The sequence below is a fragment of the Haplochromis burtoni genome, unplaced genomic scaffold (assembly GCF_018398535.1).
Source record: "Haplochromis burtoni strain Fernald_Lab_line unplaced genomic scaffold, NCSU_Asbu1 Contig_56, whole genome shotgun sequence".
Classification (NCBI taxonomy): domain Eukaryota; kingdom Metazoa; phylum Chordata; class Actinopteri; order Cichliformes; family Cichlidae; genus Haplochromis; species Haplochromis burtoni.
Window position 1 is genome coordinate 1,439,942 of NW_024582417.1, and position 10,890 is coordinate 1,450,831.

General features: G+C 44.3%; 1 protein-coding gene across 9 annotated transcripts in view; it reads right to left on the reverse strand.

The window, feature by feature from the left end:
- Positions 1 to 10,649, reverse strand: part of phldb1a (pleckstrin homology-like domain, family B, member 1a) — a 30,030-nt gene extending 19,381 nt beyond the window's left edge. For 3 of the 9 annotated variants that reach the window (XM_042220848.1, XM_042220849.1, XM_042220846.1), the window contains exons 1-6: positions 10,463 to 10,648; positions 5,270 to 5,368; positions 4,453 to 4,576; positions 3,505 to 3,675; positions 2,388 to 2,510; positions 164 to 1,224 (exon numbers count right to left, since the gene is read on the reverse strand). In XM_042220848.1, coding sequence (XP_042076782.1) covers positions 164 to 1,224; positions 2,388 to 2,510; positions 3,505 to 3,675; positions 4,453 to 4,576; positions 5,270 to 5,329 — 1,539 coding nt within the window. In that variant the 5' untranslated portion in view covers positions 5,330 to 5,368; positions 10,463 to 10,648. Of the gene's footprint in view, positions 1 to 163; positions 1,225 to 2,387; positions 2,511 to 2,900; positions 3,460 to 3,504; positions 3,676 to 4,452; positions 4,577 to 5,269; positions 5,369 to 6,966; positions 7,371 to 10,462 lie in introns of those variants that run through there. The other 6 variants (XM_042220851.1, XM_042220850.1, XM_005922151.3 and 3 more) reach the window with 5 other exon arrangements.
- Between the last annotated feature and the right edge of the window lie 241 nt (positions 10,650 to 10,890).

The window sequence follows — 10,890 nt, forward strand, 5'->3', positions numbered from 1 at the left end:
CTGTGTATGAAGCTAAAGATCTCTGTTCATAGTGTGGAAAATAAACCAAATACGTTTATTTCCTTTCTACAATCAAACAAGATTCAAACACTGCTAAAAAGAGATTGAACACTGCACTTATACTTGTTTCCACAACTGCAAACCAGTATTGATGTTCACTTACCAGTTTCTCCATTTCCTGCTCACGCAGCCTCTCCTCTCTCTGCCAGCGATGGTATTCAAGCAGCTCATCCTCATTGTCGCTGATCTCAGAGATGCTGTTTTTACGTTCCCGAGTGTATGGTTTTGGAAGATTTGGGTCCTTGCCGGATGATCCCTTGGCAGTCGGAAAAGAATTCTTTCTTACGCTATGAGGGCTAGCGACAGGAGACAAGCCAGATGCAGAGCCTAAGCTTGAGACCATGGCATTTCCTGGCGCAGGCCTTGACTGCCTGCTTCCCTGCTCCTTCTCCAGCCCAGGGAGTGGTGATGGACTCTGGGCATACAGTGCCCGCATGACTTCTGCTTTTGAAGGAGTCGTGAGTTTGCGGTTGCCCTGGGGGCTCTCTAGGATGGGGTTAGCATTGAAGCCCTGTGAGGGAAGGGGCAGAGCCGAACCCTGCGATCCTGAGGTCCCTCTGCCGGGCACCCTCAGGGCGGTGGACCCAGACGAGTCTGGAGTAATGACCCTTTGAGATATGTCTACATGGGAAAGAGACTGAACCTGCTCTCGCAAGGGGCTCTGGGATCTCTTCTGTTGGGTGGAACCCCTTAATTGAGGGCTTGACGGAGTCTTTGGGTAAAACTTGATGGATAATGGTTTGTGGCTTTGGCTTAAGTTTTCTGCGCTCTGTCCTGACCCCCTGATATGTTGTGTGGGGCATGATGTTGCCTCTGCCCTTGCGTTCCTCAGAGGCTTTGGACTCTCCTGGGCCTTTTGACTTCCACTGGTACCACTTGCAGCCACAGAGAGTGAGGGCCGTGGATGCGGGACAGGGGTGTGATTGGTATGAGGTAACCGGGCAGGTGTTTTGCTGTCAAGGTTATGGCCCAGGAAGCTGCTGCTGTTCTCATAAATTGAGACATCTATTTTGGAGTTGCTAGTTCCATTGACCATGTCTGGGGGAACGGGATGTTTACCAATCCCCGGTGATGATGAAGTCTTGAGCACCAAAGAGTCCTGCAAGGTTTTTGCCATACTGTTAATTTTGGAGTCATGGTTCCCATTCAGAGCCTTATGGGGGTCTGCAGGAGGAAGACAGAAACACTTGTGCATGAGCATTCCTGCTGAATAAAGGGAGAAGACAGTTGAGCAAACACATAAACACTCAGTGTGACATCTTTGTCCTTTTGACCTCCACCATGCCTCAGGACGGCTGCAGGACACAGAGGGTCAGTCCACACAAGGAAAAACACACCCCGCCTGCGCATGTTGTTGCACACGCACATTCATACATAGTGGCTTAATAGTGATAAATGTCTTGGAGCCCATAGGTTCCTGTATGAACCAGTGGTCGGGATGCTCCTTAGCTGTGCTGCAATCCTAAAGGGATCCAAAGCAGCTAAATATACGTCGACAGCCATGTACCTCATTCAGAGCAGATGAAATCAGGGTTTGGTCAGGAAAGAGTGAACACAGTGGGCAGGGTGTGGCGGCTCTTACTGTTCAGGCACTGACAGCCAGAGCAGTAAGGTCAGAGGAGAATAGATTCTAAATATCACCTAGAGCACAGGGCAGCAGTTACAGTAGGCGGTGGGCCAGAGTAGTATAACATAACACAAATGTAAGTGTAACAGCTGACATATTAAAAGCAAGAAAAGATTACAGCAATCTTTTTGTGCAACGAGGTCACACACTGAGCGAGAACCACAGATTTAAGTGGAGTAGATCACAATGTAGGCCACAGATAATTAGCTCTGAACAAGCTATTTCTGCATCCTGTCAAAGATAATAATATTTCAGTCAAACGTCAAGACTAGCAGGGCTGAAAATGTTTGACTTTTTCGCTTTTGCAACAAGTATCTCAGTCAGATTTTGTTTACTGCTTAAAATCTCACTAACAAGGATCTAAGCCTTGATCTGTGGGTATTTTAAAAAGGCAACCACCTAAAGTTTGATGTCTGAATGTCATTCTACCCAGACAGCCGGCCTCTTAATCACTTTAAACTAAACAGTGTCAAATTGTAAGGCACCTATTCAACTTTAACAGGAACTGATTGACTTTTACAGCAGGAAATTAGGACTCCAAAGTGGTTTGTGTGCCCAAAGCATTTGCTCTGCCCAGAATAGCTGCTGAGCAAACTGTGCAACCCTCGTACACACAGTTGTTGCAACAAGATTATATTAGGATCACAGGAAATGTTGGAATGGTGTTTGCATTTAATAATCATTAAAATGGGATCTTTACCAGATGGAGTTTTTGTGGCGCTCAGCCCGCGGGTCCCCTCTGGTAGCATGCTCTTCATCCTCTGAGCCTCTTCGGGATGGTTGAAACGGAAAAAGGCAGACTGACCGAAGCACAGCATGCACCCTGCCAGGAGAGGCGGCCATGGACATACAAAACTTTATTTGCTGTCCACTTAGAAGAGTCAACATCATTCATATCACAATAAATCTACAGCAATAAAACTGGACTGTTGTTAATCTATGTATTTTTTCCCAAACATTATAATTTAATTTAGATCTTACAACTTTATACTTTTTACAGACCACTGCATGTGTCCTACAGTATGCAGACCAATTCATGCTTTCCTTTGTCAGTAATCGGTGCACTGGAAGGTGAGTGAGGTGTGATTGCAAACCACCAGATGAGGTGGTAAAATAAGGATTTCTTTCTTTTTTGATGATGAAATGCAGAGTTTGAACCTCCTAAACAAAGTTTTGACTTGTTAACTAACATGAGCTGACTAGTTCAACTTACATGTAATTAACCGGTAAGTGAAATCAGCTCCTCATCAGTAGCTTGCATTTCTGGAGTCTTTCAATAATCCCTGTACTGATATTCCACACGAAGTTTAACATGTAGCTGATCCTTTAGAGTCCATAGACCCGCATCATTGTTCCTTATGATGTATAAACAAAGCCATTTCCTCCATTTACGAGTACTCGTCTTTTTCAGTTGTCCTTTGAATGAAGCAAAGCCTGAAGTATTCTTGTTCAGCAGCTGCTGCCTCCACACATACCGGCTTCAAATGACATTTTGGTGTAGCTGCTGGCTTGGATCTTATAGAGAGGGGACTGAGGGGGGTGGGACTGTAATGTCTTTTTTTTTATAGCAACTATGCATGTTACCGGAAGGGCTTGGAATTGTTTTGTCATCATGACGCCTGGCAGTGTTTTTATCAACGTAGCCTTAATTTAGACATTTGGATACTCAACATTTTATTTTCTATTGCGGCTCTGCAAAAGCAACTGTTTGCCCTACTCAATCTGTCACCATCAGGTTTATATTTTGTATTTTGGTAAAAGTGGTAAACAGGGTAAAGAGCAGTTATTTTAGTTACTTAAGCCTGTGACGGTGCTACCTTGAGTAAGCCGATAAGGTTTGGTGAGGCGAACGCCATCTGCTGAGCACTGGTTTCCACATGGGTACAAGGTGATGTTGCCTGCCTGGTTTTCAATGTAGCAATGCTTAGCTGCGATGCCGGGGCCCTGCAGGGGGATATCTGTCCCCTCACTGCCCAGCGTGGTTTTCCCTGCAACAAGAAAGAAAAACATCTGTCAATAATTTTGGAGAGTCATGTGGTTCGAAATACATTAGTAAAACATTTTTAGACCTGCAGTTCAAAGCCAGTGATGATGTGAGTTGAGTCACAAATGGAACCAGCTTATGAACTCATGTTAAATAACAGGTGTAGGTCTCAGGAGGTGTGTTTAGCCTGACAGATAACAGGGATCTCATCAGTGGAAATTAATACACCCATTTGCTGACCCTGGTGTGTTGTTCTTAGGTTATCAGTTACATTTTGTCTGTAGGTACAGTAAATATAGCCTGACACAAACACATACTATATTTATATTTTAGCACAGAGGAAATGGAACACACACACACACACACAAATCCCCTCTTTTCTCTGGGGTGCCACAGCCTCTCCTCTCTCTCCTGTGAAATGTTAAGGCTCGGGGGAAGACAGAGACAAATGGTGCAAGGAAATCACAGGCAGCATTTGTAAGTGTGCCTCAGTACAAGTAACAACAACACGCTCAGAAGTTAGTGTGTCATCAGTCACTGTCATTTCATTACTCTTGACATTCTGTGCTGCTTACTTATTAAAGAACAATTGCCTCACGTTTGGCAATTCCATTTAAGGAAGTGTCAGTAAAATACAGTAGACTCCACTTATGATTATAATTCTCCAGTTGAGACCCTAACTGTCAACCAAACACACAGATATATTCTCAAAACCACACACACACACACACACACACACACACACACACACACACACACACACACACATAAGGGTTGTGACCTTCCAGCAGTGGTAGTAAAGTGATGGCTGTGCTCAGGCGTCCACTTCCCAGGCTGACCAGGTGGGGGCGCTCTGCCTGGACTTTGAGGGATTTGCCTGTTTCAATCAAGTCGAGCGGAGTGCTCTGTTAAAACAATAAAACATCATCAGAGTTATTTTTACACAGCATAAGGATCTGTTTAAGACAATAGTAGTGGGTAATATTTGGATCTGTATGCATGAAGTAAACAGCGTGTCACAACATAACATATAGCATGTAATTAAGCCTGAGTTGGATTGTACTACAGGCCTCACCCAGTAATGTGGCTTTTTTTTTTCTCTCCCATGAATAAGATTTACAGATGGACAAATTCTTATGTGTTGTACATGGCATTAGTTCAATAGTCAGCTACATTTTGTGATGCTGGAAATAAATCCGTGCACAGCCCAACCCAGTCTGCAGCTGGGAGACACTGGGATCATTTTAATAGGATAACGACTGATTTTATTTGGCAAAGTCAGACGTATTTGTTAAAAAATAAAGAGTTAAAAATAAAGAGTTGTAGAAAGAAAGTCAGAAAAGTTAGAGCAAAAGCACACTTACATTACTACACTTTAGTCTTGTGCTATAAAACCAGATATGCTTGCTCTGAAAGCTTGCACTAATGGATGTGAAGCTGATATTACTGCTATGCTCCTGCTTTTAAACGCGTAAACCTCTCAGTAATGCTGAATAAAGCTGACTTACAACAGATGCTGCTAGTAAAACAAGTTACAATTTAACTTAACTTGTGTCTGCTATAAATAGTCAGTGGCACCGCAGGAAGAAATGCCTCACCTGTAAGACCTGGTGCGTTTGTCGCCCATGCTCCACTTTATTCCTGCTCATGCGGTCCATGTCGGCTGGACTGGCAGAGTTATCCGACTCATGAAGGTCCTGAAGCGCAGAGACAGAGTGGCAGGGCATGAATGGGAGCACTGGGAATACTGCTACTACAGTTGTACTACAATGAGAACAGTGCTTTCCATAGAAACCCTTCTGTCCCAGTTATAAGCCCATGTGACCAAACCGTTGTACAGAGTAATTGTTTCTTCAGAACTAAACACAGAGCAATCCATCAAGAAAGCTGCTATTGATTTATGCCTCAGCCTTAAAAAAAACAAAAAAAAAACGTTCGAGAATTAGAGCAACAAACACAACAATAGCAACCACAGATTTTATGTGAGATGTGCTTTGGATACATAGCAGAAGGTTTGAGCTGGCTCTGCAGGTGCTTTACTCATCAGGGGTCAGATGACTGCTTCGTCTGGCTGTGGTGAGTCACCGTGATCTTACAAACAAACAGTCCAAACTGTCTGCAGAAACATGTTGCAGATTAGAGCCGGCTGTCTGCTCGTCTTCCTCCAGTCAGACAGGAGAGCTACAACAAGCCATGAGGACTAGACATGGCTCAAACAAACACGCACAAACACATAGGCAGCCCGGATGACTCACTCATATTTCCACTAAAAGCTCCCATCCGCATCTTTCACTATCACTTGTTTTGCATTCTGGGCATCTAAGCAAAACTAGAGTAGACGCAACTACCTTACTATCTAATGTCTGTTGTGTCTACCCGAGGATGAAGAGCTGCTGTGTGTCGTGCTTGACTCTTGGTTTTACATTTCAAAGTAGAGCTCAACACCGCCAGTGCCACTGTGCTTGAATGATTCGGTTTAAACTCTGTGACATGTCTTGCGGTGTTTGTTATAGTGCACAGAAGACACGTCATTCCCACAGACACTTTTTTAAGGGCCTGAGCTCTTTGTCGGCCTATGTTGTCATCACTGATTAATTAAAAAACATTTAAATATCCAGCGTGCTCCAAGTTTAGCTCACGGCGTTTTTACACAACAGGGCGTTCAGTCTGCGTCTGATGTCACTCCAGGCAAGGCTGCTGGGTGAAACCGCATACGTCTGACAATCGCGTCCAGTGTGCGAATCTCAGAGGACCCAGTGACACGAAGAACAGACCGTCCCCTCTATTCGTCACTGACACAGGACCCCTCGCGCCTCTGCTGTCAGCCCCACTGCCTGTCAACACTGGGCCTCTTTGAGCCACGCAGTCAGACACAGGACAGGAGAGTGGGCAGGCTAATGTGCCTCTGTCTGCCTCACTCACACACACACACAAACACATATGCTCCTGCTCCGAAAAGCCTCAGTGATTTAACGTACACACCCAGGCAGAGGAACAGTTTTAATGCTTGCGAATGCAGGCCCTCGCATAGTAACCTGTCATTATGGAGGCAGTTATGCCCTTCAGAGCTGCCACAAGCTTCTGAAAATAGATACTTGCCTGCCACACAGACTGGGCTGCCACTTTTAAAGAGAAATGACTTTGGTTTAGAGTGAACAATGAAAAATCTGAGGAATACACAGAAAATCTAACAGCTGGAATGATCAATAAAAAACATGAAATAAAATAGAGTTATATTACAAAGAGAAGATATTAGCACAACAGTGCTGGTGAAAACAGCCAAGTGTTTACTTACTTCACTGACAGACAGGCAGCTTTTACCATCTCTTTACTCTCGCTAAGTCCAGACAAAAGCTGGGTCCATGGGTTTGCCTGACAGTTGCTAGCACATAGAGCAGTGTCCACATTATTGTGTATGTCTAGCTCCTTGCTTTTTTCATTCACTCACTGAGTTCCTCTGCTATTTCCCTCCTCCCAACCCCTTCTCCTGCCCATCCCGGTGCAGAATTACATCAGATTACAGTTACAAACAGTAGAGGGGAACCAGGCACTGCCCTCCAAAACATACTCCCAATTCCTCCATATTGATTGCTTCTCCTTTTTTTGGCAATTATGAGTAAATAACTACACCCGAACATGCAGTTTCAGAACACTCCAGAATTAGCTCTGCACAGAGTTCACATCCTGCTGAGAGAATGGTTAAATGGTAAATGGCCTGTATTTATATAGCGCTTTACTAGTCCCTAAGGACTCCAAAGCGCTTTACATATCCAGTCATCAAACCATTCACACACACAGGTGATGGCAAGCTACATTGTAGCGACAGCCACCCTGGGGCGCACTGACAGAGGCGAGGCTGCCGGACACTGGCGCCACCGGGCCCTCTGACCACCACCAGTAGGCAACGGGTGAAGTATCTTGCCCAAGGACACAACAACCGAGACTGTCCAAGCCGGGGCTCGAACCGGCAACCTTCCGATTACAAGGCGAACTCCCAACTCTTGAGCCACGATCGCCCCCAATGGTTGAAATGTTCAGGCTCTCAACAAGCTTTCCATTAAATGAAAGTTCAAATGGACCGCACCACCCAATCACACAAGGCGGGGCTGTCTCCTTAAAAGTGTCTATGGGTTAAGCAGGTGTTAACAGTCTAACCCATGCAGGAAATAACATAAAGTGTAGGAGGCGGTGATGGAAAAGACCTTGTGTCCTCTGACTTCCTGCTCTGAGCTCTGGACCGCTGATGCAACGAACTCCAAAAGAAGTGTTTCCACTCTGGAAAACTGTCGAACAACACTTTATGATAACGCTAACTAAATGGACGACGGTGGATTACAATGCTTCCACTGTGTAATGATGGAGCAGAGCGATATGAAAGGTCCACAGGAAGTGAGCGAACACATGTGAGCATCTTTTCAGACGTCCCACAGGAACTATTTGGCTTACAGACAAACACAGAGAGAGTAGAAGAGAGTGGGAGAAAGCCTCCACTATTGATCTCTCAAGGCTTTTCCCATGGTCGGCGGCCAGAGAGTAGAGGGAGGAAGTGAGACGGATGATGACTCACTGAGGAGAATGAAAACAAACAAACAGAGGCAGCTTAGTAACCCGATGGACTGAAGACTGCAGAGGTCTGCAGATAAGGTTTGTGTTTTGAGTCCTCAGCGATCATGTGGAGGCTACAGCTGAGGGGGTAAAGTTTACTGAATGACCTTTAAATGGTGATTACAATGGAAATCCCCATATAGCTGTCCATCCATGTGAACAAGCAGATGGAAGTGATTTTTAAATACAATGCAGTCTTTATTATTTAACGAAATGGAACATCTGAAAGATAAATGGTGAATGCAGTTATCTAGCGGGCCAAGGAGTTTCCACATATCTTTCTTTAACAGAATAGATAGCTGCTTACTTACTTATATAGATAGGTACCCAAGTGGATATCAATATATTACTTTAATCAAGGAGCACTACCATGAAGATAATCTAAGGAGCTTGGAAAGAATAAACCTTTCACCTCTCATCTGAGAGGCTTCTTCAGTTCTGCAGTTGCCATGACGATAGTAATAATTATTAAAACATAGACTAAAGACCATCCATCCATTTGCTTCCACTTATCCAATTCGGGATTGCAGGAGCCTATCCCAGCTGCCATGGTGCATCAGGTGGGGTTGACCCTGCACAGGTATGTCACATGGCTAAGAAAGAGAGACAATCAACCATTCACACCTATGGCCGATTGACAATCAGTAGTTAACCTAACCTTACTAACAACATGTCACTGAACTATGTAAGGCAGGGGAAAAACATTGCTAACCACTGTGCCACCATGCTGCCCAGTACCACAGTGTAATTCTCATAGAGGAAAGTATATAAATGAAGTCAGACAAAGCAGGTAAAGTGGAGTTGGTGGGGAGGTGGGTTGCAAAGTAGCTTGCAGATGCACAAAAGTCCAGGCAGGCAAAGCAAGTTGAAGATGAACTTTTCAGTCTTTCTGAACTGTCTGCAGTGATATCTCAGCCTGGCTGTGAGCACTCTGGGATGATAATAATAAAAGTCCAAAACAAGCTATGCTGTGAGTGTGTGATTTCCCACAGATACTGAACTGCTTGTCTTGTAGGAGGTTTGGATCAGTCAGCTTGTGAACCCTGCAGTTACACACTGTGAAACAGATGTCTGCAGGTCTCTGCAGGATGACATTAGGCTGCAGGTGGAAACAGTGAAGATGGCAACAATTATGCAAGTGGGGGCTCAGGCAGTCAACACTCATGCAGGCTGTGTAGGAAGCTAGATGAGAAGCAGCTTACACATAACGCAGATTTCATTGCCTTAAATTGAGGGTCTCGCTCTTTACTTCCTCTCAGACCAAGCATAAATCCTACCCCTTCCCTTAACACTGACAGGACAAAACAAAACATTTCCTTTTAGACAAACCTTAACCTAAATGTAACCTGTAATTATTCTGATGCCACATGTTGAGGGGTTGGCGAGGCTCAGCTCAGGACAGGAAATACTATCCAGAAGGAGGCGGTGATCGTGGAGCGATCACAGAACATCTGCAGCCCAAAGTGTTTGTAGAGTTATGGGAAACACTGGGTCTCATTTTTGGAATAATATCAGAACATTGCTGCATTATTGCTGTACAGCAATAATGCACACACACAAGAATGCCATTCAAACCTCCTGATTGGCTAAATTGAAACAAATCCAGTCACACTGAGAAAAAACAGTACCAGCTCAAATCATGTGATTAGTCAAATGATGCTCAGAAAAGGCACAAAGCCAAACGAAGTGAACAACAGGAAATTAGAGACATTACCACAAAAGAGTTTGAGTTGCCCACAAAACCAATGGACTGTCTTCACGCGTGACATCTGTCCACTTGTCTTCTTCAGCTTTTTTAGTATGTCTGTATGGACTCATCAGATACTTATTTACATGTAAACAAGCAAATTTCCCTCAAAGCAAGAAAGCTATACTCACTCAGGCACAGTTGCACCTCACTGGCATGTCGGAGAAATACCTCACCATACTGTTATTTCGCCAAAGACAGCCTGAGAACTCTCACACACACACACACACACTAAAGTGTCCATTCAGAGCCACCAGGGTTTGGCCCCTATTTTTCTCCCTGTCAGATGACTTTCACCTGCTCATGCCTCCCAGTTAAATCAAAAGCCTGCCTTTAAAGATAATGCAAAGATGCGTAACCTGCCGCAAAACCCTGGTGATGCCCTTCTGTCTTCCACACACATACAAACACTCAAATAAATATTTTTGTTTTCCCATACCCAAGCTCGAAAGGAACATCTCCTCTTCTGCAGTATGATTCAGTCCAAAGATTAAAAACACAAGACATGGCATCCTCCCAAGCTTTCATGTGAAAAGTCTTCCAGTTCTTTTCTCGAGCATCTTCGCTGCTGTTGAGTAACGTTCAAAGTGAATGTTTCGGTGCGTCTGAACATCATTGTAGCAGATCCAACCCCCCTCTTTCCAGCCCTCTTTTTTTTTTCTCTTCCCACTCATCATTCCTCTTTCCCTTCATTAAGCAGGTCCTTCTGTGTCCATGTATAACTTTGTTTCTCACAGATTTGTTGTTTATACCAAGATTTTCTCATGTTCAGACAAATATAGTTGTTTATTTCACAGCAGCTTGAGTACATCTAAACTCTATTACTTTTCAGATGCTGTATAAACAAAGATTACCCATGAACTTGGA